General features: G+C 38.2%; 1 protein-coding gene across 1 annotated transcript in view; it reads right to left on the bottom strand.

Annotated features, from left to right (window-relative positions):
• The window catches only part of PTPRO (protein tyrosine phosphatase receptor type O), a 234863-nt gene that overhangs the window by 54549 nt on the left and 158336 nt on the right, over nucleotides 1-21978 (bottom strand). The window contains exons 8-12 of the mRNA XM_028491495.2: nucleotides 18746-18866; nucleotides 18214-18407; nucleotides 14979-15090; nucleotides 10969-11120; nucleotides 9685-9805 (exon numbers count right to left, since the gene is read on the bottom strand). Of these exons, the coding sequence (XP_028347296.2) occupies nucleotides 9685-9805; nucleotides 10969-11120; nucleotides 14979-15090; nucleotides 18214-18407; nucleotides 18746-18866 (700 nt within the window). The remainder of the gene's footprint in view (nucleotides 1-9684; nucleotides 9806-10968; nucleotides 11121-14978; nucleotides 15091-18213; nucleotides 18408-18745; nucleotides 18867-21978) is intronic.

Raw genomic sequence — 21978 nt, 5'->3', positions numbered from 1 at the left:
ATTTTATGTGCTTCTTCTTACTTCACTGGCCACTTTTTCTCAGGCTCCATTGCTGGTTTTCCCTCACCACTTCCACTTTTAAAAGTTGGGGTGCCTAGGGCTTAGTTCTTGGGTAGCATTCTTTTTTCATTACTTGTTCCCTGATAACCTCATCAAGTCTGTTTTCTGTCTACCCTCATATTTAGATTTCCAGTGCTGAAGTCTCCCCAGAACCCAAGCTCCTTTCTCCAACTGCCTACTCAGTAACTGTTCTTTATTGTTTAATAGACACCTTCAAATGTTGACACATTCCCAAACCGAACTTCTGATCCTTCCCCCCAAACCTGCCTCTCCCATAATCTTCCTCAACTCAATAAATTGCACCTTTGTCCTTCCAATTTCTCAGACCCCAGAACTTGTCATTTCCCTAGACCTCTTTCATTCATTCATAGACAACACCTAAATCTATCAGTAGATTCTCTCAGCCCCACCTTCAAAATAAATTTTGAATCTGATCACTTTTCATCACGCTGGTGGAAGCAAGTATAATGTTGTATCTGGATAGACGCTATAGCCTCCTAACCCTAAGGAGGAGGGTGACCATGTAAGTTATCAAAACTGTCCAGTTGGAATCCTTTTGGGAGGAAAGGGATTGCTAAAGAAGATGACTAGCTTTTACCTGATCCATAACAGATCTAACCTGGTACCTGAAGCAACTGGGATGAATGGTCATCTTATCTAACTGGTCTCCTGCTTTTACCCTCAACCATGTGATCCCTGGAACTGGTCAGGTCATGTTACTCCTCTGCTTGAACCATCCAGGGGAACATCATCTCCCTCTGGTTAAACCCTGCACGATCTGCTCCCTTGCTACCTTGCTGCCTTCTGAGTTACTCTTCTTCGTCTGTATTCCACGTCAGTGACACTGCCTTCTCAACTCTTCCTTGAACTTTCCAAGCTCAGGGCTGCTTCTTGAACTTTGCATCTGTGGTTCCTTCTGCCCACAGACTCACCTCCCAGTTACCTGCTCGGCATCCGCAGCTCCCTCAGGATTTGGCTGAAATAGCACCTTCGCAGTGAAACTGACTCTATCCCCATCCCTACAAAATCTGCATCCCCACCTGCACCACAGAACTCTTCCTGCTTCATTTTTCTCCATAACGCTTATCACCATTTGACCTCTATATATTTATGCTTATTGTCTCTTTTTCTCCACTAGAAGGAGGAGAGAAATTTCTGTCAGCTTTGTTCATTTCTGTATCCTCAGCACCTAGATTAGTGGGAAGCACATAATAAATGTTAAATAAAGATTTGTTGACTGATAGGATAAGTTAATTTTTAAAAACGATAGTACCTTGGTTATTTTATTATCTTCTTTCTAATTGACTGGTGGTATATACATGTTGTACTTGGTAAGTTTTTGTCAGCCATCACAGTCATATTATTACCCAAATTAATAGACTATCTGGGTAAAGTGTGTTTATATATATATACATTATGTTAAATATAAATGTATATAAATAAAGGATATACACACTTTCCTTTATCATTTCCTCCCTGGCTTCAATCCATTCATTCGTTCATCTTCATTTCCTCTCTCTGTGCTACCTTGACACAAATTTATTCACCTTCTTATTGAACTCATTTTTGTTTGTTTGTTTTATTTTTTGCGGTACGCGGGCCTCTCACTGTTGTGGCCTCTCCCGTTGCGGAGCACAGGCTCCGGACGCGCAGGCTCAGCGGCCATGGCTCACGGGCCCAGCCGCTCCGCGGCATGTGGGATCCTCCCGGACCGGGGCACGAACCTGCGTCCCCTGCATCGGCAGGCGGACTCTCAACCACTGCGCCACCAGGGAAGCCCTGTTTGTTTGTTTTGATGGCAGATAAGGGAAATAACAAGTTAGTCACTTACCGGGAGAGGATTCAAGGAAAGGGATGGGTGGCTAGGGAGAGGTACTTTAGACTTCAGTTTGCCATGACTCCCAACACTTAACTCAATTCGTACCAAAAATGAGAACTGCATAGATCCAAGTAACTATTTCCCAAAATTGTACACTCAGTGACTTCAACATAAGCATTAAACAAATTTTCTCAACTGACAGTGAGACCAGGAAGGGCAGTACCTTGTAATGGCTGGGCTTTTATATAGTCAGAAATTACATTTCATCAAAATGGATATAATTATTTGTAAGCTACTAAAATTTGATGTGTGAGTGTGCATGAGAGAGAGAGAGAGAGAGAGAGAGAGAGGAGAGAAGAGAGCAGATTCTAATATCCCCCCAATTCCTAACATCTGTGTCTATAGTCAAATTATGTTTCAAAGATTTCTCATCTATATAAAAACTTTCATGGCTGAGATTAGGGAAATAAGCCAATTTCACAATGCTCAAATTCCCAAACAGGAAGAGAAAGCCACAGGAAAGGGTATGAGGCTCCTTCCTGCTCTGTTAAATGCGTTCATAGAAAAATGAAGTTTTTTAGAAAAAAATACACCCCAAATCCAGGAAGACATAAGCCAGCAGATGGATTAAAAAGTACTGTTTCTAGATCCAGGCTCAACAGATTTCTCTAGGTCTCAACTTGCCCAAATGAGGACATTGTGCGAAATTATCTCCAAATCTCTTCCAGAACTAAAGTTATCTGAGTCCTTATCTTGAACCTGCCTGAGCAGGTTGGTGGTCAGGATAAAGCAGACCTTTGACAATAGTGGTGTACACATTCTGTTGTTCGCCTTTCTCTGACTTTATTGGCTGTTCCTTCCATGTCTCTCTTGCTAACTCCTCTTCCTCTGCTTAGTCTCTAAATGCTAGAGTGGTTCTTCTTGGCTAGACCCAGGGCTCCTCTCCTCTGTTTCTACTTAGTACTTGATGATCTTATCCAGACACCCCCAAATTTATGTTTCCAGCCTAGAATTCTCCCCTGATCTCCAGACACATATATCACTAGTCTCTTTACTTGACAACTGCACTTGGATGTCCTTTTGATTTTTTATGTCTGAGGAAGAATCCTTGACTCTCAGCTTTCCTCCAGTTTCCTCCTCTTCTAGTTTTTCTAGTCCTTTCAATCTCAGTAAATTGTACCACCCACCACCCTAGTTGCTCAAGAGCAAAGCCTAGGAGATATTCTCAATTTCTCTTTCTCTCATTTCCTGTTTCACCCCATCAGAAGATTCTGGGGACACAACTTCCGAAACAGCTCCTCAATTCTGCCCGGTTTTCTCCATCTCCATTACTACCATTTCGGTCAAAGTTACCATCATTTCCCACAGCACTTATTTTAATTAGAATGCTGTTTTTAAGGCTAATGATAAATAATCCTTTAATTGGTCTCCCTACCTTTATTGTTGACCCCCAAATCCTTTCTACCTTGAGCAACTGGAAGGCTTATTTTAAATATAAGTCAGATTATTTATGTTAAATTCTCTAAATGGCTTCAAATGTGCAATTTCAAAATAAAATCTCAACTCCGTGCCCCTCAAGTCCCATATAATCTGACTTCTCCTGGTTCTTTCTGCCTACGTGCTCCTCCTCAGCCTTTTCATGGATGATCCTTTCTTGTTATTCAGATCTCTTGTCGTTGCTTCCTCAGAGAAAGCTTTTACTCCAAAGCCATCTGCACCATACTACCCTATTTTAATGCTCTGTAAAGCACTTATGACCATCTCTCCCTTCACTAGATCATAAGCTCCTTGTGAACAGAAAATGAACGTAACTTTTTGGGTTTATTACGATAAGAAGTCTGGCATCTGAGCAGTGCTTAGAAGTTTCTCAGCATATATTTGTTAAATAAATTAATGAATGGATATTCTATTACCATAGATCTATTTTATGAATCTCATTCTTATTTCTTTCTCATTCTTGTTTCTTTCCCTCACTCCTTCCTTCCTCCCTCCCCCCCCTTTTTTTTCTTTTTAAGTTGGAAAACTGATTGTATGATGTAAGCTTATCAAATCCTCCTAAAGTTTCTCCAGAGTTCCAGGTAGATTCACCAAGACTAGAAGTTACAACTGGTTGCTCGTTGAAGCGGCAGTTGTATGCAGACCAACGAGCTCTTGTAAAATGACGTCTTAGTGCAGATTTGATTGACATTTGTGTTAACTGCCAAAGTGAGCTGTCATCACGTACCACCATAGTACCATGAAACTGCTGGCAACCTAAAATTCTTAATGGGATGACTGGCTCAAAGCCTTGCAAACAGCACCACTAATGGCACATAACTTCTCTGGATGTATGTTGACATAATAATTGAAAAATTTTGGCAACTGTTTTGAGAGCTTTCTACCCTTGTACATGCCATCTTGGATTAATTTATGTTGTCCTGGATTCATTGATAGTCTGGTTTCTTTCCCCAGATGTAGATCCTGTCCTCCATGACAGCAAGTAGAGCCATTCCAAAGAGATCTCTATACAGAGAAATTAAACTCAGGGTTGGTTCAACCAGGGGTGCTCCTAGGTTAAAGATGGCATTCTGATTTAAAGAAGCGCTGAAAATCTGTGTGCCCAAGCTGTATTTTTCTGTAAAGTAGAATTAATTTGACTTCTATGTATACTAAATGAATGCTGTGTAGAAACATAAAAATGGCAAGAATGAATGTTTTGTGAAAAAAATTGCAATTCAGTTATTACTAAAGCAAAATGTTTCACTTCTCTGAAAGCTGAAACTTGTTTTGGTTAAATATTAACTGTAATACTAATTTCAGCTTCGAGGTCTATAGTTTCAATTCCATTCAACAAATATCTATTAAGCATCTACAGCAGACAAGGTAGTGTGTGTTATAGAAAATTGAAAGAGCTTATAAAACACAATAATGACGTTAGTAGAATGGAAAATAGACCTTTAGACAAATGGATAAAAAGTAGGGTTATTTCATTTTCAGGGGAGAAAAAGGGCTAAGGACAGGCACATTATATAAAGATTGTCTTGCTTTCAGAGAGGAACAGGATAGAGGTAATATTCTGTCTGATATTAAGATACCAACACGGAAAAGCTTATCAATTCTAAGGGTAATGATTCACTAGAAATAATTGCTGCGGGAACTTGTCTTCCCTATTTGAAAAGTTCAAAGGAACTTTTTAAAAAACATTTATTTATTTTTATTTCTTTTATTGGCTGCGCTGGGTCTCCGTTGCTGGGCGCGGGCTTTCTCTAGTTGCGGCAAGCACGGCTACTCTTCGTTGCGGTGCACGGGCTTCTCATTGTGGTGGCTTCTCTTGTTGCGAAGCGCAGGCTCTAGGCATGCAAGCTGCGGGCTCAGTAGTTGTGGCTCTTGGGCTCTAGAGCGCAGGCTCAGTAGCTGTGGCGCACAGGCTTAGTTGCTCTGCAGCATGTGGGATCTTCCCGGACCAGGGCTCGAACCCGTGTCCCCTGCATTGGCAGGCGGATTCTTAACCACTGCACCACCAGGGAAGCTCTCAAAGGAACTTCCTAAACTGGTTTAGGCGGTCCTGTCTGTTAATGGGGAGACATGGGGACTCAAAACCTCACGATAAGTTTGGGAAACTATGACAGTTTTTTACTCACATTCCTATTTGTTTGAGTGTAATTGTCCCAGTTCATGACTTTAACCCATATTCCTGAGGCTTCATGGATCATCCATAATGTCACATAAAAATGACAGCAAAACACACAATAAGCCCCTGAATGCTACTTTGGTAAAGACCACTTCTGAACTTGTACTTTAAGGGAGACCAACAAACCAAATAAGTTGGAGAAAGCATCTAGAAACCCGAGAAACACTTATGGTTACTTACGCTAGTAAAGCTTGGGAAAAGAAAGTCTGGGGGAACACAGGCATGATCTTCAAGTAATTCCAGTTACCTGGAAACACGTTTCGAACTCACATTCATACAGAGAACAAAATCAGAGTTAATGGTTGGAATCAGGTAATTTTTTTTTTTTCGTCTTAATAAATAGATCATGCAGTGTTGGAAGCTGGTGATCTCCACATTCCTGGAATTCAAGTATAGACTGCTAGGGAAAAGCAGATTGTGTGCAGTGCATGAAAGAGCTCTACTCATGATTCTCAGTAGGAGTAGTACCGCCCCCTTGAGGGTGCTTGGAAATTTGCAGAAATGTTTTTAGTAGTCACAACGGAGGAAGTTAACCAGACTTCGGCGGGCAGGGCTCAGAAATACTAGATGTCCTGCAATAATCAAGAAAGTGCCAAAGAGAAAAACTGTCCCATGTCCCACGTTCCACATGAATTTCTAACTTTGCATCAGAATAAATCCACTACAAATATAATTACAAGTACTTTACCATGCAATTAATATTGGAAAAAAATTTAAGGTTAAGTAAAATAATTTTGAAGAAAGTTGCCATGAAGGACACAAATGGAATTAAGATGTTCTGCAAAAACTATTCAACACCATATACAAAAATAAACTCAGAATGGATCAAAGACCTAAATGTAAGGCCAGACACTATCAAACTCTTAGAGGGAAAACATAGGCGAACACTCTTTCACATAAATCACAGCAAGATCTTTTTTTGGTCCACCTCCTAGAGTAATGATAAAAAACAGAAAAACAAAAATAAACAAATGGGGGCTTCCCTGGTGGCGCAGTGGTTGAGAGTCCGCCTGCCGATGCAGGGGACGCGGGGGGTTCGTGCCCCGTTCCGGGAGGATCCCACATGCCGCGGAGCGGCTGGGCCCGCGAGCCATGGCCGCTGAGCCTGCGCGTCCGGAGCCTGTGCTCCGCAACGGGAGGGGCCACAGCAGAGGGAGGCCCGCGTACCACAAAAAAAAAAAAAAACCATAAAAAAATAAACAAATGGGATCTAATTAAACTTAAAAGCTTTTGCACAGTAAAGGAAACCATAAACAAAAGGGAAAGACAACCCACAGAATGGGGGAAAATAGTTGCAAATGAAGCAACCCACAGGGATTAATCTCCAAAATATACAAACAGCTCATGCAGCTCAATATCAAAAAAACAAACAACCCAATCAAAAAATGGGCAGAAGATCTAAACAGACACTTCTCTAAAGAAGACATACAGATGGCCAAAAAGCACATGAAAAGATGCCCAACATCACTATCAGAAAAGCGCAAATCAAAACTACAATGAGGTATCACCTCACACCAGTCAGAATGGCCATCATCAAAAAGTCTACAAACAATAAATACTGGAGAGGGTGTGGAGAGAAAGAAACCCTCCTACCCTGTTGGTGGGAATGTAAATTGGTGTAGCCAATATGGAGAACAGTATGGAGGTTCCTTAAAAATCTAAAATAGAGCTACCATGTAATCCAGCAATTCCACTCCTGAGTATATATCAGAGAAAATCATAATTCAAAAGGATACATGCACCCCAGTGTTCATTGCAGCACTGTTTACAATGGCCAAGACATGGAAGCAACCTAAATGTCCATTGACAGAGGAATGGACGAAGAAGATGTGGTACATATATACAGTGGAATATTACTCAGCTATAATGTCAAACAAAATAATGTCTCTTGCAATCACATGGATGGATCTAGAGATTATCATACTAAGAGAAGTAAGTCAGAGAAAGACAAATATCATATGATATCACTTATATGTGGAATCTAATTTTAAAAAATGATATAAATGAACTTATTTACAAAACAGAAACAGAGTCACAGATTTTGAAAACAAACTTATGGTTACCAGAGGGAAACATGGAGTGGGGAGGGATAAATTAGGAGCTTGGAATGAACATTCACACGCTACTATATATAAAATAGATAACCAACAAGGACCTACTGTATAGCACAGGGAACACTAGTAAATATTCTGTAATAACCTATATGGGAAAAGAATCTGAAAAAGAATGAATATATGTATACGTATAACTGAATCACTTTGCTGTACACCTGAAACTAACACAACAGTGTAAATAAACTACACAATAAAAATTTTTTTAATGCTGTTAAAAAAAACCTACTCAATAATTTACTTTTTCTGCCCATAGTGTCTATTTAGTACGTCATGCATTTTCAATTACCAAATTAATTCTAAAGGATTTCAGGGCAAGAGTTTAGTCTTTACAGTGGCAAATAAGAGACAAAAAAGATTTAAGACTTTGTGTCTTATGCGTTGAATTATAGAGAAATACAACTAGTGGATAAACTAAGAAAAGATTGTTTTGTTTAGTTCTGGATTTTCCAAGAGTTTTCTAAAGGTACATCACTGTCAGCACTGCTGCTCCTGGTATTTAAGCTGCTAATAAAACACCCTGGATTGTTCTTTACTTATAGCTGCATATATGAACATGTGTAATAACAGAAATGATTTGAAACTTTTACAGACAGACAGACACAGAATATAAATTAGCAGATATCTGAAACGGTGATGTCAGTAAGTTGAACTAAATGTTCTGAATATATTTTTATTGCCATATACATTTATTTTTTATTGAATTATAATAGACACACGACATTGTATTAGTTTCAGGTGTACAACATGATTCAATATTTGTATGGATCATGAAATGATTTCATGATGTCTAGTTATGTATATATTTAAAATTTTCAACTATAAAAATGATGAGATCTCTGCTGTGAAAATTACATATTGAACTGCATTTATTTTGGGGTCATCATTCTCAAACTGATACTGCCCCAAGAGGTCTACCACCCAACTTTTTGCCAGTCTGTCCTCTTTTGCCTGCTGCTGATTATAGGATATTACTTCTGAGGTCCTTTTAAGTACCAGAAACTAAATATATACTTTAATACATGGTAGATTGTTGAATGTAGAAGATGTGGTTTGTGTCATATAGTGTCACTTCCAAGTTGTTTTTCATAATATAAATAATTATTTTGACACTACACAATAAGTTCCAGCTCATTTGCAATAATATCATAGTTTCCTCATTTTCCCTCATCCACGGCTCATTATTTTTCTCAGCATGTTATCTCTACTTTAACTAAGGTAATTTCTCTCTTTCCTTCATCACAGGCAAATTTGTCTAGTCTCTTATTACTTATCCTAACTCTAGGTTTTATTCTAGGGTCCACCTGTACTTATGCTTTATTTTTAATTATTTTAATTATTTATTTCTAATTAATAATAATACATTAATTAATATGGATTTATTCATTTCTTTACTTTTATACTTCCTGTATGGAAGAACTGATCCTGTTGCTTCTTGCAAACTCACATTTTTTCGTTTTCATTGTATGTAGTCATCAGGTAGTCCCATTATGACTTTTAGAATAGCTAAAAGCTGTACCTGAACATATACATAGGGAATCCATATTATTTTTTATAAATTATTTTTCTTTTATTTTGATTTTGTATTAGAGTTAGGATTTATATAAAATTTTAAAAATCAACATGTGGATTATTTTATCTATGAATTTCAATTTAAGATATTAATGAGGGCATTGCATAATATTTATATAAAAGGGGGTTGGTGTATGATAGGGTTGAGAACACGGCACTAGATAATATCTAAGGTCCATCCATCTCTAAAATTCTAAGACTCGTTGGTTCCTCTAGCCTTACTATGAATGATGAACACTCTTTTCTCCAGCACAGTAAACACTACACTCACAGAAATTTATAAGTTGAATGTACTCTTTTGATAGTATTGTCTCTTTTGTACTTATAAAAGACAGCAAACCATTTTTTTTTCTATTTCATTGAGTTGCGAAGACCATGTTAAACCAAGAGATAGAAACACTAGTTCTCCCAGCATGATTATTTTCACACACACACCTGTGTACTTTTCTTACCTAGCTTGACAAGGTGGAGCATGGAGGTATTACTTCCTCTTTCAGTGCAAGCAGTTACGGAGATATTGTAGATATCTCCCGCAGGCAGGCTGAGAATTGTGGTCATGACATTGCGTGTTACCTGCAAGATCATCAGAATGGAGGGTTTAAGCTTCTAATGGCCTTGAACTAGAATACCATTCCGAACAACTACAGGGCTATCACAGATGGTCCCTCTCTGTTCTGTGCCGCAATCTACAGTTGATTAAGCCTTACGAATATATTATTTCCTCTGAACATGATATAAATTTCTCAGCTGAGCCAAATGCAAGGTAGCTCTAAATAGGCACAATACATAAAGGAACATTTTTGTGATTAATTCCTTTGTTTGGAATGGGTATTACTCTGAATTTTTTCCCCTCATATTCACAGCAAATTTTAGAAAAAGCAATTGCTTGGTTTTACTAATAGGAACATTGTTCAGCCTTAGCTGAGAAGCTCAGAAGAAACCTAATCATGTCTATGGACACCTGCTTTCTTAACCAAAGACTGTATTTCCCAGTTTCTTCTATAGCTAGTGGGGACCATGTGACCCCATTCCAACCATGGGTAAGAGGAGGTACCATGGGCAACTTATAGTTTTGTTCACACCCTGTATGTGCTGGGCCTTTGTGTCCTCTCTTTTCCCCTTCCTGTGGGCTGGAATATGGCTGTAAAGATGAGGAAGTTTGGCCTATACAGATGAGGACTACACATAGTGACAGATGCAGCAGAAAAATAGAAAGAATCTGGACCCTTGGATGATCCCTCACAGCCGAGGTGCCCTGTTAGTGCTGGGTACCGTGAGAGAGACATAGGTGTTGATATTCTTTAATCCACAGCCTTTAAGAAAAATATTATTACAGTCATTTAGTTGGTACCCTAACTAATATAATGTCAAAAAGCTTAATAAACCAGGAGAAAAGAAATTAGTATTTCCAACATGTCCAAATATTTAGGTGTTGGGGATATATGGAGAAAATAATGAAATAACTATGGTTTTCTTGAAAAGGTTTAGTATCCTGAAGAAAAAGCTCAGGCATAACTTTAAACACAGGTGAAATCAATAGATACAATGATTACTACTCACTACTAAAGATTAAAAGGTAAGCTCTGTGAAAGAAGGCATTGAATTTTTGTTCACTATCCTGTCTCCAGAACCAAAAACAGTGCCACTTGGCATACAAATATTTTTTCGACGTCTCAATAAATGTTTGCTTCATGGTTTTCAACAGACGCCCAATACTGGGAATCAAAGAAACATACACTCTTTTTAATTTTCTTCTTTCCTTCTGCAACAACCATCCAGTGGAGCATTCTAGAATGCGAGAGGTCAGTAGTGTCATCCCCGTATGTCCAACTGATGTATAACAGACTGTTGAAATATTCCACAGAAGTGATTTCTGGAGCAACTGGGGCTATGAGGGAGGAAAGAACTACACTTTAGTATAAGAGACTATGAATAATTAAAGTACTTATCAACAGAGCATGAAATCCCATATAGAGTTAATTTAGAGAATTAAAATTCACACCTCATGATGGTCCTAGGGACTCTTGGACCTGTCGGTAATATAGTGAAGTTTGGTGGTAAGAGGTGGGCGCTTGTTTTGTGGGACGCTACCTTGCATGGCTCAGACCCAAGACGGCTAGACCTATACCTGAGGAGAGTAAGGTTTTTTTATATAAATTTCATTTACAAGATTCCAAAAATGTTCACATGCTTGGGTCAAATTTGGGGTTAATTTATTGTTGGATCAATAAATTAATATTATTAGGCACTGGTGAACTTATTTTCCAAGCAGTACTAGAAACTCTGGGGTCCTATAAAAATAAATCTTTTTTATTGTGGCAGCAAAGAAGTTTACGGGAATAAAGAACAGTAGGATCAATGAGTAGAGGAACAGAAAAATAAATATTATGTCCATAAGATAACAAGACAATGGCATTGACAGTGTCTAGCGCAGTGTTTCGCGGAAGGTAGGCTCTGAATAAAAGATGCTGAAGCAAGTATTAGGGAGGGAAGGAAGAGATTTTTAAATTTAAAAAGCTAAATTCTCTCTGACGCTGAGTTTATGAATTTATTTTTTTAAATTTATTTATTTTTGGCTGTGTTGGGTCTTCGTTTCTGAGCGAGGGCTTTCTCTAGTTGTGGCAAGCGGGGGCCACTCTTCATCGCGGTGCGCGGGCCTCTCACTATCGCAGCCTCTCTTGTTGCGGAGCACAGGCTCCAGACGCGCAGGCTCAGTAATTGTGGTTCACGGGCCCAGTTGCTCGGCGGCATGTGGGATCTTCCCAGACCAGAGCTCGAACCCGTGTCCCCTGCATTGGCAGGCAGATTCTCAACCACTGCACCACTAGGGAAGCCCTATGAATTTATTTTATAACTTTACACGTTTAAATTTTAAAAAATTCCGATAGGAGAGGAGAGTTCATCACAAGCTTTATAATACATAAGCTCTGAAAGCACACTTTAATTATTTTTTAAAGTAACTGATAATTCTGAAGATTTTAACAAATACACAGTTGAATTTAAATTCCATGTAATGTTGGTTTGAAGATAGCCAAGTGTTCTATTCCAAGATACAGTCCCAAACCAACCAATGTTTGGAGGAGAATTTCTACAAATCAAAAAGACTTATTTTCTTTCACATGCACTAATACGTATAACAAACATTCACAACTATCTAATGCTTTCAGATAACAATTATTCACTAAAGAGATGTGTAATAGTAAAAAACATATTTCTGTTTCATGCTAAGTATGAGTAGCATTTCTATATGTTTGACAATAAAATCTTGAAATATCAACATGTCTATAATAAGTAGCGCAAACCCATATCATATTGCAGAAAATTCTAATAAAGGAAAATAACCCTGGTTTCGTTATAGCCTCGTAACATATTTTTACATAATTCACTATATACAAGAACCTATCCGTATATTTCTTCAAAGGATATTTTCTCAAGCTCTAATTTGAGTGAACATATTTAAAATTGCAAAGCCAGAAGTATATATCTCTCGCTCACAGGTATGAAGTCTTCACATTTTTATACTCCATGTTGTTGATTTCAAATCCAGCATATTGCTGAAAGGCCACCAGATGTCACTATTTGTTTATTAAACATTATTTGGTACACTAGCCTAATTACGAACTTGACTTGCCAACTGCCTAACGAAGATAATAGACTTGAGGTTCTAACAAATCGCACCTTATTCAAATATTTTATTCCCATTCCCACACAATTTGGCAATTTGGATTACAATTGGAAAACCTATGAAAGTAAAGTATGAAGTCTTTGTTTGCTTTAAAATTGAAATGAGGGAAGAAAGCCTCCCCGACCAAAAGCTAAAATTTCAACTAGTTTTAGATACAGGTATAAAAATAAAATGCAGCTACCATATGTATTTTAATAATGATTTAGATTACATAATTTAATTCTCACACTACCCTATTATGCCCATTTTATAGATGTGAGAATTGAGACCATCTGTGTCAATACGCTTAGATAACACTGTGGATCCCCAGTGTCAGCATGACTTAGTGGTTGGTCCCAGGAAAAAATAAGAAATTCCCAAAGATCAATTTATTGGAGACAATAGACTGCTCACCTAGGCAAGTAGCTTGCTTATTAACCATAGTTTACATATCCAGACTTGCTTTGTCCACCTAAACTCTTATCTCATGATCTTTGCCCATTCCCAGGTAGTTCCCAACTTAGAAAGGCACACCTAAACCATTTGAGTCCAGAACTCCAAATCCTATTAATATTTCATTTCTGATGTCCCCCTTGGGAGACACCACGAACACTCTGTCCAGAAAGTGTCCTGGCTCACTACAGCAAGTTCCCTACGTTTAGCTTTGTTTCATTAGCCAGTTGTTAGGCAATATTTTGAGTTTTACCAGTGAGAAAATACAAGTCCAGGATCATTAAGATAATTTGCTCAAAGTTCTACAGCTGGAAATTAGCAGGGTCAAGGCTGCTCAATCAAGTGATCAGATGTGACGTCTGGGCTTTTTCCAGACAGCTGCTCTGTCTGAGAAGGAAAGAGCATTCTCAGAGCGTTAATCTCAGTAAAGTGTATGAATTATTGATACAATGAAGTTTAATTATAATTACGTGATTATGAATATAGTCAAAAAGGCTAACACAGGGCTTGTCAAATAATTGGTATTTTCTCTTTTTATGGTAGTCTTTCACTTCTCTACTTTAATATTACTATTAACATCTGGAACAAAGGAAGCTCTGGATATTGGCCAGTAAACAAAAGTGATGAACTATGTAAATTGATTGTGTAAGAATTCACATGATTAATTTCTTTCCATTGTTTTTTTAATTGATAAATCTCAACAGGGTAAAGCTAGAAGTCCAGTGAGTAAATTATTTTGACAAAATTATTCTTCACCTAAACAATATCTTTCTCTTTTCTTTTCTCAGTATAACTTTAATTGTGGCTTTGTAGTCTCATCAAAAGTTCTTGAAAAAAATCTTAGTTCAGACAACGAGGGTTACTGTTTCTCGGATGAATTTCCTCTTCTTGTTGCTATCTCTGCCCACCTCTGCTATCTCTGCCGTATGATAGTGATCTACATAGTTTTAGGCTCTGAGGATCCGACACTAACAGTTTTTTGAGTACTTAAACTTTGTGCCATGTATTTTGCTAAGTAGCTTATTTAATTGGGAAGTAACAATAGATAATAATAGCAGATTATAGATACCATTATCATCCCTATTTTTCACCTGAAAAAAACTGAGGCTTAGAAGAATTAACTTGCTCGAGTTTACAGGTGGAAGGTGGCAAAGCTGTGACTCACACACCCAAGTTTGTGTGTCTCCGGGTCTGTTTTAATTCCTGCAATGGACAGTACTGCAGTCAGCCTGTGACTTTGAAAATGGCTTAATTAATAAGGAAACGGAGGCACTCTACCAAATACAATTATCAAAATGGATAAAATCAATTGAGTGTGGTGTAAAGCTGAAAGCTCTGCCTGCTACATCTCGATTCTAATCAATTCTGAACAGGGGTGCATAAATCAAGGGCAGTGACTCAGGATAAAAAGAAATCAAGGACAGTAACTCAGGATACAAATTATATTTTAATTTTTAAAGGCTATTATTTAAACAAATAATAAATTTTCAGAATCAAGTATATCATCTTCTGTGAAATTGATACTCAGTCGGTCCTGGGTGAATGAGTAGCAATTTCTGGAGATGGGTCCCCTCAGAACTTCCTCAAAATAGTGATCTCTCCTCATGGGACCATTTCCCACACACTCACCTGTTATGAAGCTTACGGTGGAACTGTCACAGCAGCTCAGTTCCGGGTCTCCCCATGTTACCATGGTAACTCGAAAGTTGTAGTACCATGCTGGCAACAGATGAGCTATCCTCTGAAACAAGCAAGAAGACAAAAGACTAAGAGGGAAAATCATATTTTTGGAGTACAGTTATGTACTTCTCTTAGGCTATGAAAAAAGTAATTTTTAATTTCCTTTTGCCTTTTTGTATTTCCCATTTTCCATTAAAAATATTCTTTTTGGAATGAGACGATGTGTAAATAAAATGATGTACAGCAATATAATATATTTTAAAAAGTGATCAAAAGATATAGAGTCAAATACATTCAGTATTGGTTTCCTTTTGCAGTTTCCTAAGTTATATTACACAAGTGAGTTAGTATTTATTTGTAAGTCACGGTACGTACGTGTCCTCCTATTTCTAAGGCAAAGAACCTTTTACAACTTTATATTCTCCCAGCATGCACCATAAACATGCAACCATATTGGGTGGCAATCACCAGAGTTGTCAACTGGATAGAGGACAATTGTGTAATTTGTATGTGACCTGCAGCTAATCTGCACTTTTAAAATTATTCTAGTCTCAGAAAGAGCAATCTTTTCCTGCTCTCTTGAAGAACATCCTCTAAGGGCCTGACATTATTGGTATTTAACTGATTTTTCAATGTCAAGAGGAGCCATCAATAGAGTTAAGCAGTGTCAACTAATTATTGAATGACTAGAGGAAATCTCCTGTGTTTTTTTCCTTAGGAGCAGAGAGAAACAATAAGCACTTGGTAGGTCTACTAAAATGTGAATTAGCAAATACACTCAATTAAGAGTGAAAGCTAGTTTCACACAATTCTCTCTCTCTCTTTCTCAAAAAACAACAAAAAAATTGAAAGCAAAAACAACCCCAAACCTTGAAAGTGGCAAGCTACCTGTGTGTATTTACAAAATGGTCTAATTTACATAATACATAATAAGTTTTTCAGACACATCTGGTACATGAAAGCATGTCTGTTGACACAGAAAAATGTGACAGCTGGTTAAGGAAAGATTACCACTGATGCAGTCAAGGAGACAGTCGCTGCTATTTCATAGTAAGTTGTCCATTCTGATGTCATTGTTGTAGGGTTGAAATAAAACATTTCAACCACATATTTTCTGAACACTCCTAAATAAGGTCTGGTCCAGCTCAAAACCACTGCTGTAGGACCCAAGGGATAGAGCATTAAATCCTTTATTCCAGTTGGAACTAAGAAGAAGGGAGGGGAGTGAAAAAAGAAAGTCAAGAAGGAATGTTTAATATCTTAGCAATGGCTTCACACTGCTACTTAATAACTACTTTTTTCACTCTTCTGATACAATCATTAAAAACTAAAAATATTTGCCTGAGATTTTCTTTTTCCCAAGTAATGGATGCTAAGGATGGCTTCCAGGTATACAATTGTAATCATTAATTACTCTGAAGGTTGAATATTGGGTGAACAAGTATGGACCTCCCATAAATGATGATAATGACTTGAGCTTAGAAATTGCACCCCTCCAAATAGTACTCTGATAAAGGTATTATACTTGTGGCTGGCAACTTACCAATAGCAAATGTCACAGGGTCTGAAGGTGGTCCAATCAAAGGGCCTTTTCTTAGGTACATCACAACCTGGTACTGGGCACCAGGAACCAGATTTTCAATAATAGATTTGCTTGAGTTCACCTTCAAACCAAACACCCAATAAGATTTATTTAGAGCTGGGCTTTCAGAATGTGACACAGAGGCTAACATCGTATTCAGGGACACTTTGTGAAATCACATATGCCTCTGAAACCCAGAAGCCTTTACTGATGCTGAGGAAGTTCAAATTTCAAAATTAGGATGATATATAGTTTATATGAGCACTGGAGGAAACCCAGAACATTCAAATTCTAAGGCTAGATTTAATAAGCCCCGTGAACTGCTTTATACCCATCAATGTCAATTGTAACTGTGTACACTAGAAACACATCAGCCTCTAACCATAATCAAATCAGGAATAACATAGGATAGTCTGACATCCTAAATTATAGTGTCAGCTGATTACATGCAAAGATCAGTGCAGGAATGTCTTTAGTCTCTCATCACTAAGAAGCATATAATATTTAATTATAGTGATGGAAAAGACCTCAGAGGTTATCTAGTCCAAATCTCTTATTTAACGGATCAACAAAGTAAAGCTAGAGAATAGCCAAGATCACATATCTAGATCAGTGTTGGGACTGGAAGCCTAGCATTGTGACCTCTAATCCATGACACAGGCCAAGCAGCAAGATACAGCAGTAAGCACTTTGCAAGGTTACTGTGACAACCTGCCAAAAATGAATCAGGAAGGAAGAGATAATCTGAACAGACTGATTACTAGTAGTGAAATTGAATTTGTAATTAAAAAAAAAAACAAAACTCCTAGCAAACAAAAGCCCAGGACTGGATGGTTTCACAGGGGAATTCTACCAAACATATAAAGAAAAGCTAATTCTGGGAGTCAAGATGGCACACTAGGAGGATGTGGAATTCACGTATCCTCACAACTAGGGCACTTACCAGGCACCAGTGGGGGACCATGGACACCTAAGGGAACAGGAGGAACACCCAGCAACCTGCTTGCGGGATCTTGGTTCCCAGGCTGGAGGTCAGACCCAAGTTCCTGTGGTGGGAGCTCTGAGTCTAAACTGCTGGACCAAAAGGAGAACCTCAGAGCCCAGGGAATATCAATCGGAGTGAGGCCTCCCGGAGGTCCTCATCTCAGCAGCAAGACCCACCTCTATCCAACTGCCTGCAAACTCCAGTGCTGGACGTCTCAGGCCAAACAACCAGTAAGACAGGAATACAGCACCACACATCAAAAAAAAGAAAAAAAAAAGAAAAGAAATGCCAAAAAGAGTAATGATAGTAAAGATGATCCAAAATCTCAGAAACAGAATGGAGAAAATACAAGAAACATTTAAAAAGGATCTAGAAGAACTAAAGAGCAAATAAACAGTGATGAATGACACAATTACTGATATTAAAAATACTCTAGAAGGAATCAATAACAGAATAACTGAGGCAGAAGAACGGACTTGAAAGTGGCAAGCTACCTGTGTGTATTTACAAAATGGTCTAATTTACATAATACATAATAAGTTTTTCAGACACATCTGGTACATGAAAGCATGTCTGTTGACACAGAAAAATGTGACAGCTGGTTAAGGAAAGATTACCACTGATGCAGTCAAGGAGACAGTCGCTGCTATTTCATAGTAAGTTGTCCATTCTGATGTCATTGTTGTAGGGTTGAAATAAAACATTTCAACCACATATTTTCTGAACACTCCTAAATAAGGTCTGGTCCAGCTCAAAACCACTGCTGTAGGACCCAAGGGATAGAGCATTAAATCCTTTATTCCAGTTGGAACTAAGAAGAAGGGAGGGGAGTGAAAAAAGAAAGTCAAGAAGGAATGTTTAATATCTTAGCAATGGCTTCACACTGCTACTTAATAACTACTTTTTTCACTCTTCTGATACAATCATTAAAAACTAAAAATATTTGCCTGAGATTTTCTTTTTCCCAAGTAATGGATGCTAAGGATGGCTTCCAGGTATACAATTGTAATCATTAATTACTCTGAAGGTTGAATATTGGGTGAACAAGTATGGACCTCCCATAAATGATGATAATGACTTGAGCTTAGAAATTGCACCCCTCCAAATAGTACTCTGATAAAGGTATTATACTTGTGGCTGGCAACTTACCAATAGCAAATGTCACAGGGTCTGAAGGTGGTCCAATCAAAGGGCCTTTTCTTAGGTACATCACAACCTGGTACTGGGCACCAGGAACCAGATTTTCAATAATAGATTTGCTTGAGTTCACCTTCAAACCAAACACCCAATAAGATTTATTTAGAGCTGGGCTTTCAGAATGTGACACAGAGGCTAACATCGTATTCAGGGACACTTTGTGAAATCACATATGCCTCTGAAACCCAGAAGCCTTTACTGATGCTGAGGAAGTTCAAATTTCAAAATTAGGATGATATATAGTTTATATGAGCACTGGAGGAAACCCAGAACATTCAAATTCTAAGGCTAGATTTAATAAGCCCCGTGAACTGCTTTATACCCATCAATGTCAATTGTAACTGTGTACACTAGAAACACATCAGCCTCTAACCATAATCAAATCAGGAATAACATAGGATAGTCTGACATCCTAAATTATAGTGTCAGCTGATTACATGCAAAGATCAGTGCAGGAATGTCTTTAGTCTCTCATCACTAAGAAGCATATAATATTTAATTATAGTGATGGAAAAGACCTCAGAGGTTATCTAGTCCAAATCTCTTATTTAACGGATCAACAAAGTAAAGCTAGAGAATAGCCAAGATCACATATCTAGATCAGTGTTGGGACTGGAAGCCTAGCATTGTGACCTCTAATCCATGACACAGGCCAAGCAGCAAGATACAGCAGTAAGCACTTTGCAAGGTTACTGTGACAACCTGCCAAAAATGAATCAGGAAGGAAGAGATAATCTGAACAGACTGATTACTAGTAGTGAAATTGAATTTGTAATTAAAAAAAAAAACAAAACTCCTAGCAAACAAAAGCCCAGGACTGGATGGTTTCACAGGGGAATTCTACCAAACATATAAAGAAAAGCTAATTCTGGGAGTCAAGATGGCACACTAGGAGGATGTGGAATTCACGTATCCTCACAACTAGGGCACTTACCAGGCACCAGTGGGGGACCATGGACACCTAAGGGAACAGGAGGAACACCCAGCAACCTGCTTGCGGGATCTTGGTTCCCAGGCTGGAGGTCAGACCCAAGTTCCTGTGGTGGGAGCTCTGAGTCTAAACTGCTGGACCAAAAGGAGAACCTCAGAGCCCAGGGAATATCAATCGGAGTGAGGCCTCCCGGAGGTCCTCATCTCAGCAGCAAGACCCACCTCTATCCAACTGCCTGCAAACTCCAGTGCTGGACGTCTCAGGCCAAACAACCAGTAAGACAGGAATACAGCACCACACATCAAAAAAAAGAAAAAAAAAAGAAAAGAAATGCCAAAAATTTGTTACAGACAAAGGATCAAGGTAAAAACCTACAAGACCAAAAAAAAAAAAAAAAAAAAAAAGAAGATGAAATAGGTAAGCTAACTGAAAAAGAATTCAGAGTAATGATAGTAAAGATGATCCAAAATCTCAGAAACAGAATGGAGAAAATACAAGAAACATTTAAAAAGGATCTAGAAGAACTAAAGAGCAAATAAACAGTGATGAATGACACAATTACTGATATTAAAAATACTCTAGAAGGAATCAATAACAGAATAACTGAGGCAGAAGAACGGATAAGCGAGCTGGAAGAAAAAATGGTGGAAATAACTGCCAGGGAGCAGAATAAAGAAAAAAGAATGAAAAGAATTGAGGACAGTCAGAGAGACCTCTGGGACAACATTAAACACACCAACATTTGAATTATAAGGGTCCCAGAAGAAGAAGAGAAAAAGAAAAAAAAAGGGTCTTAGAAAATATTTGAATAGATTATAGTGGAAAACTTCCCTAATATGGGAAAGGAAATAGTCAATCAAGTCCAGGAAGCATAGAGAGTACCATACAGGATAAACCCAAAGAGAAACGCCGAGACACACATGAATCAAACTATCAAAAATTAAAAACAAAGAAAAAATATTGAAAGCAGCAAGGGAAAAGCAACAAATAACATACAAGGGAATCCCCATAAGGTTAACAACTGATTTTTCAGCAGAAACTCTGCAAACCAGAAGGGAGTCACAAGACATATTTAAAGTGATGAAAGAGAAAAACCTACAACCAAGATTACTCTACCCAGCAAGGATCTCATTCAGATCTGACAGAGAAATTAAAAATCTTTACAAATATGCAAAAGTTAAGAGAATTCAGCACCACCAAACCAGCTTTACAACAAATGCTAAAGGAACTTCTCTAGGCAGGAAACACAAGAGAAGAAAAAGACCTACAATAACAAACAAAACAATTAAGAAAATAGTAATAGGAACATACATATCGATAATTACCTTAAATGTAAATGGATTAAAAGCTCCAACCAAAAGACATAGACTGGATGAATGGATACAAAAACAAGACCTCTACATACGCTGTCTACAAGAGAACCTCTTCAGACCTAGGGACACATACAGACTGAAAGTAAGGGGATGGAAAAAGATATTCTGTGCAAATGGAAATCAAAAGAAAGCTGGAGGGGCAATTCTCATATCAGACAAAATAGACTTTAAATTAAAGGCTATTACAAGAGACAAAGAAGGACACCATATAATGATCATGGGTTAAATCCAAGAAGAAGATATAACAATTGTAAATATTTAGGCACCCAACACAGGAGCACCTCAATACATACAGTAATCAAGACAGTATGGTACTGGCACAAAACCAGAAATATAGATCAATGGAACAGGATAGAAAGCCCAGAGATAAACCCACACACATATGGTCACCTTGTCTTTGATAAAGGAGGCAAGAGTATACAATGGAGAAAAGACAGCCTCTTTAATAAGTGGTGCTGGGAAAACTGGAATACAAGAAGGAAATTAAACACTCCCTAACACCATACACAAAAATAAACTCAAAATGGATTAAAGACCTAAAAGTAAGGGCAGACACTATAAAATCTTAGAGGAAAACATAGGCAGAACACTCTATGACATAAATCACAGCACGATCCTTTTTGACCCACCTCCTAGAGAAATGGAAATAAAAACAAAAATAAACAGAGCTTCCCTGGTGGCAGAGTGGTTGACAGTCCGCCTGCCGATGCAGAGGACATGGGTTCGTGTCCCAGTCCGGGAAGATCCCACATGCCGCGGAGCAGCTAGGCCCGTGAGCCATGGCCGCTGAGCCTGTGCGTCCGGAGCCCGTGCTCCGCAACGGGAGAGGCCACAACAGTGAGAGGCCTGTGTACCGCAAAAAAACAAAACAAAACAAAAAT

Source organism: Physeter macrocephalus, chromosome 6 (assembly GCF_002837175.3).
Source record: "Physeter macrocephalus isolate SW-GA chromosome 6, ASM283717v5, whole genome shotgun sequence".
Classification (NCBI taxonomy): domain Eukaryota; kingdom Metazoa; phylum Chordata; class Mammalia; order Artiodactyla; family Physeteridae; genus Physeter; species Physeter macrocephalus.
The sequence above is the reverse complement of the archived record's forward strand: the minus strand, read 5'-3'. Positions and strand labels throughout refer to the sequence as shown.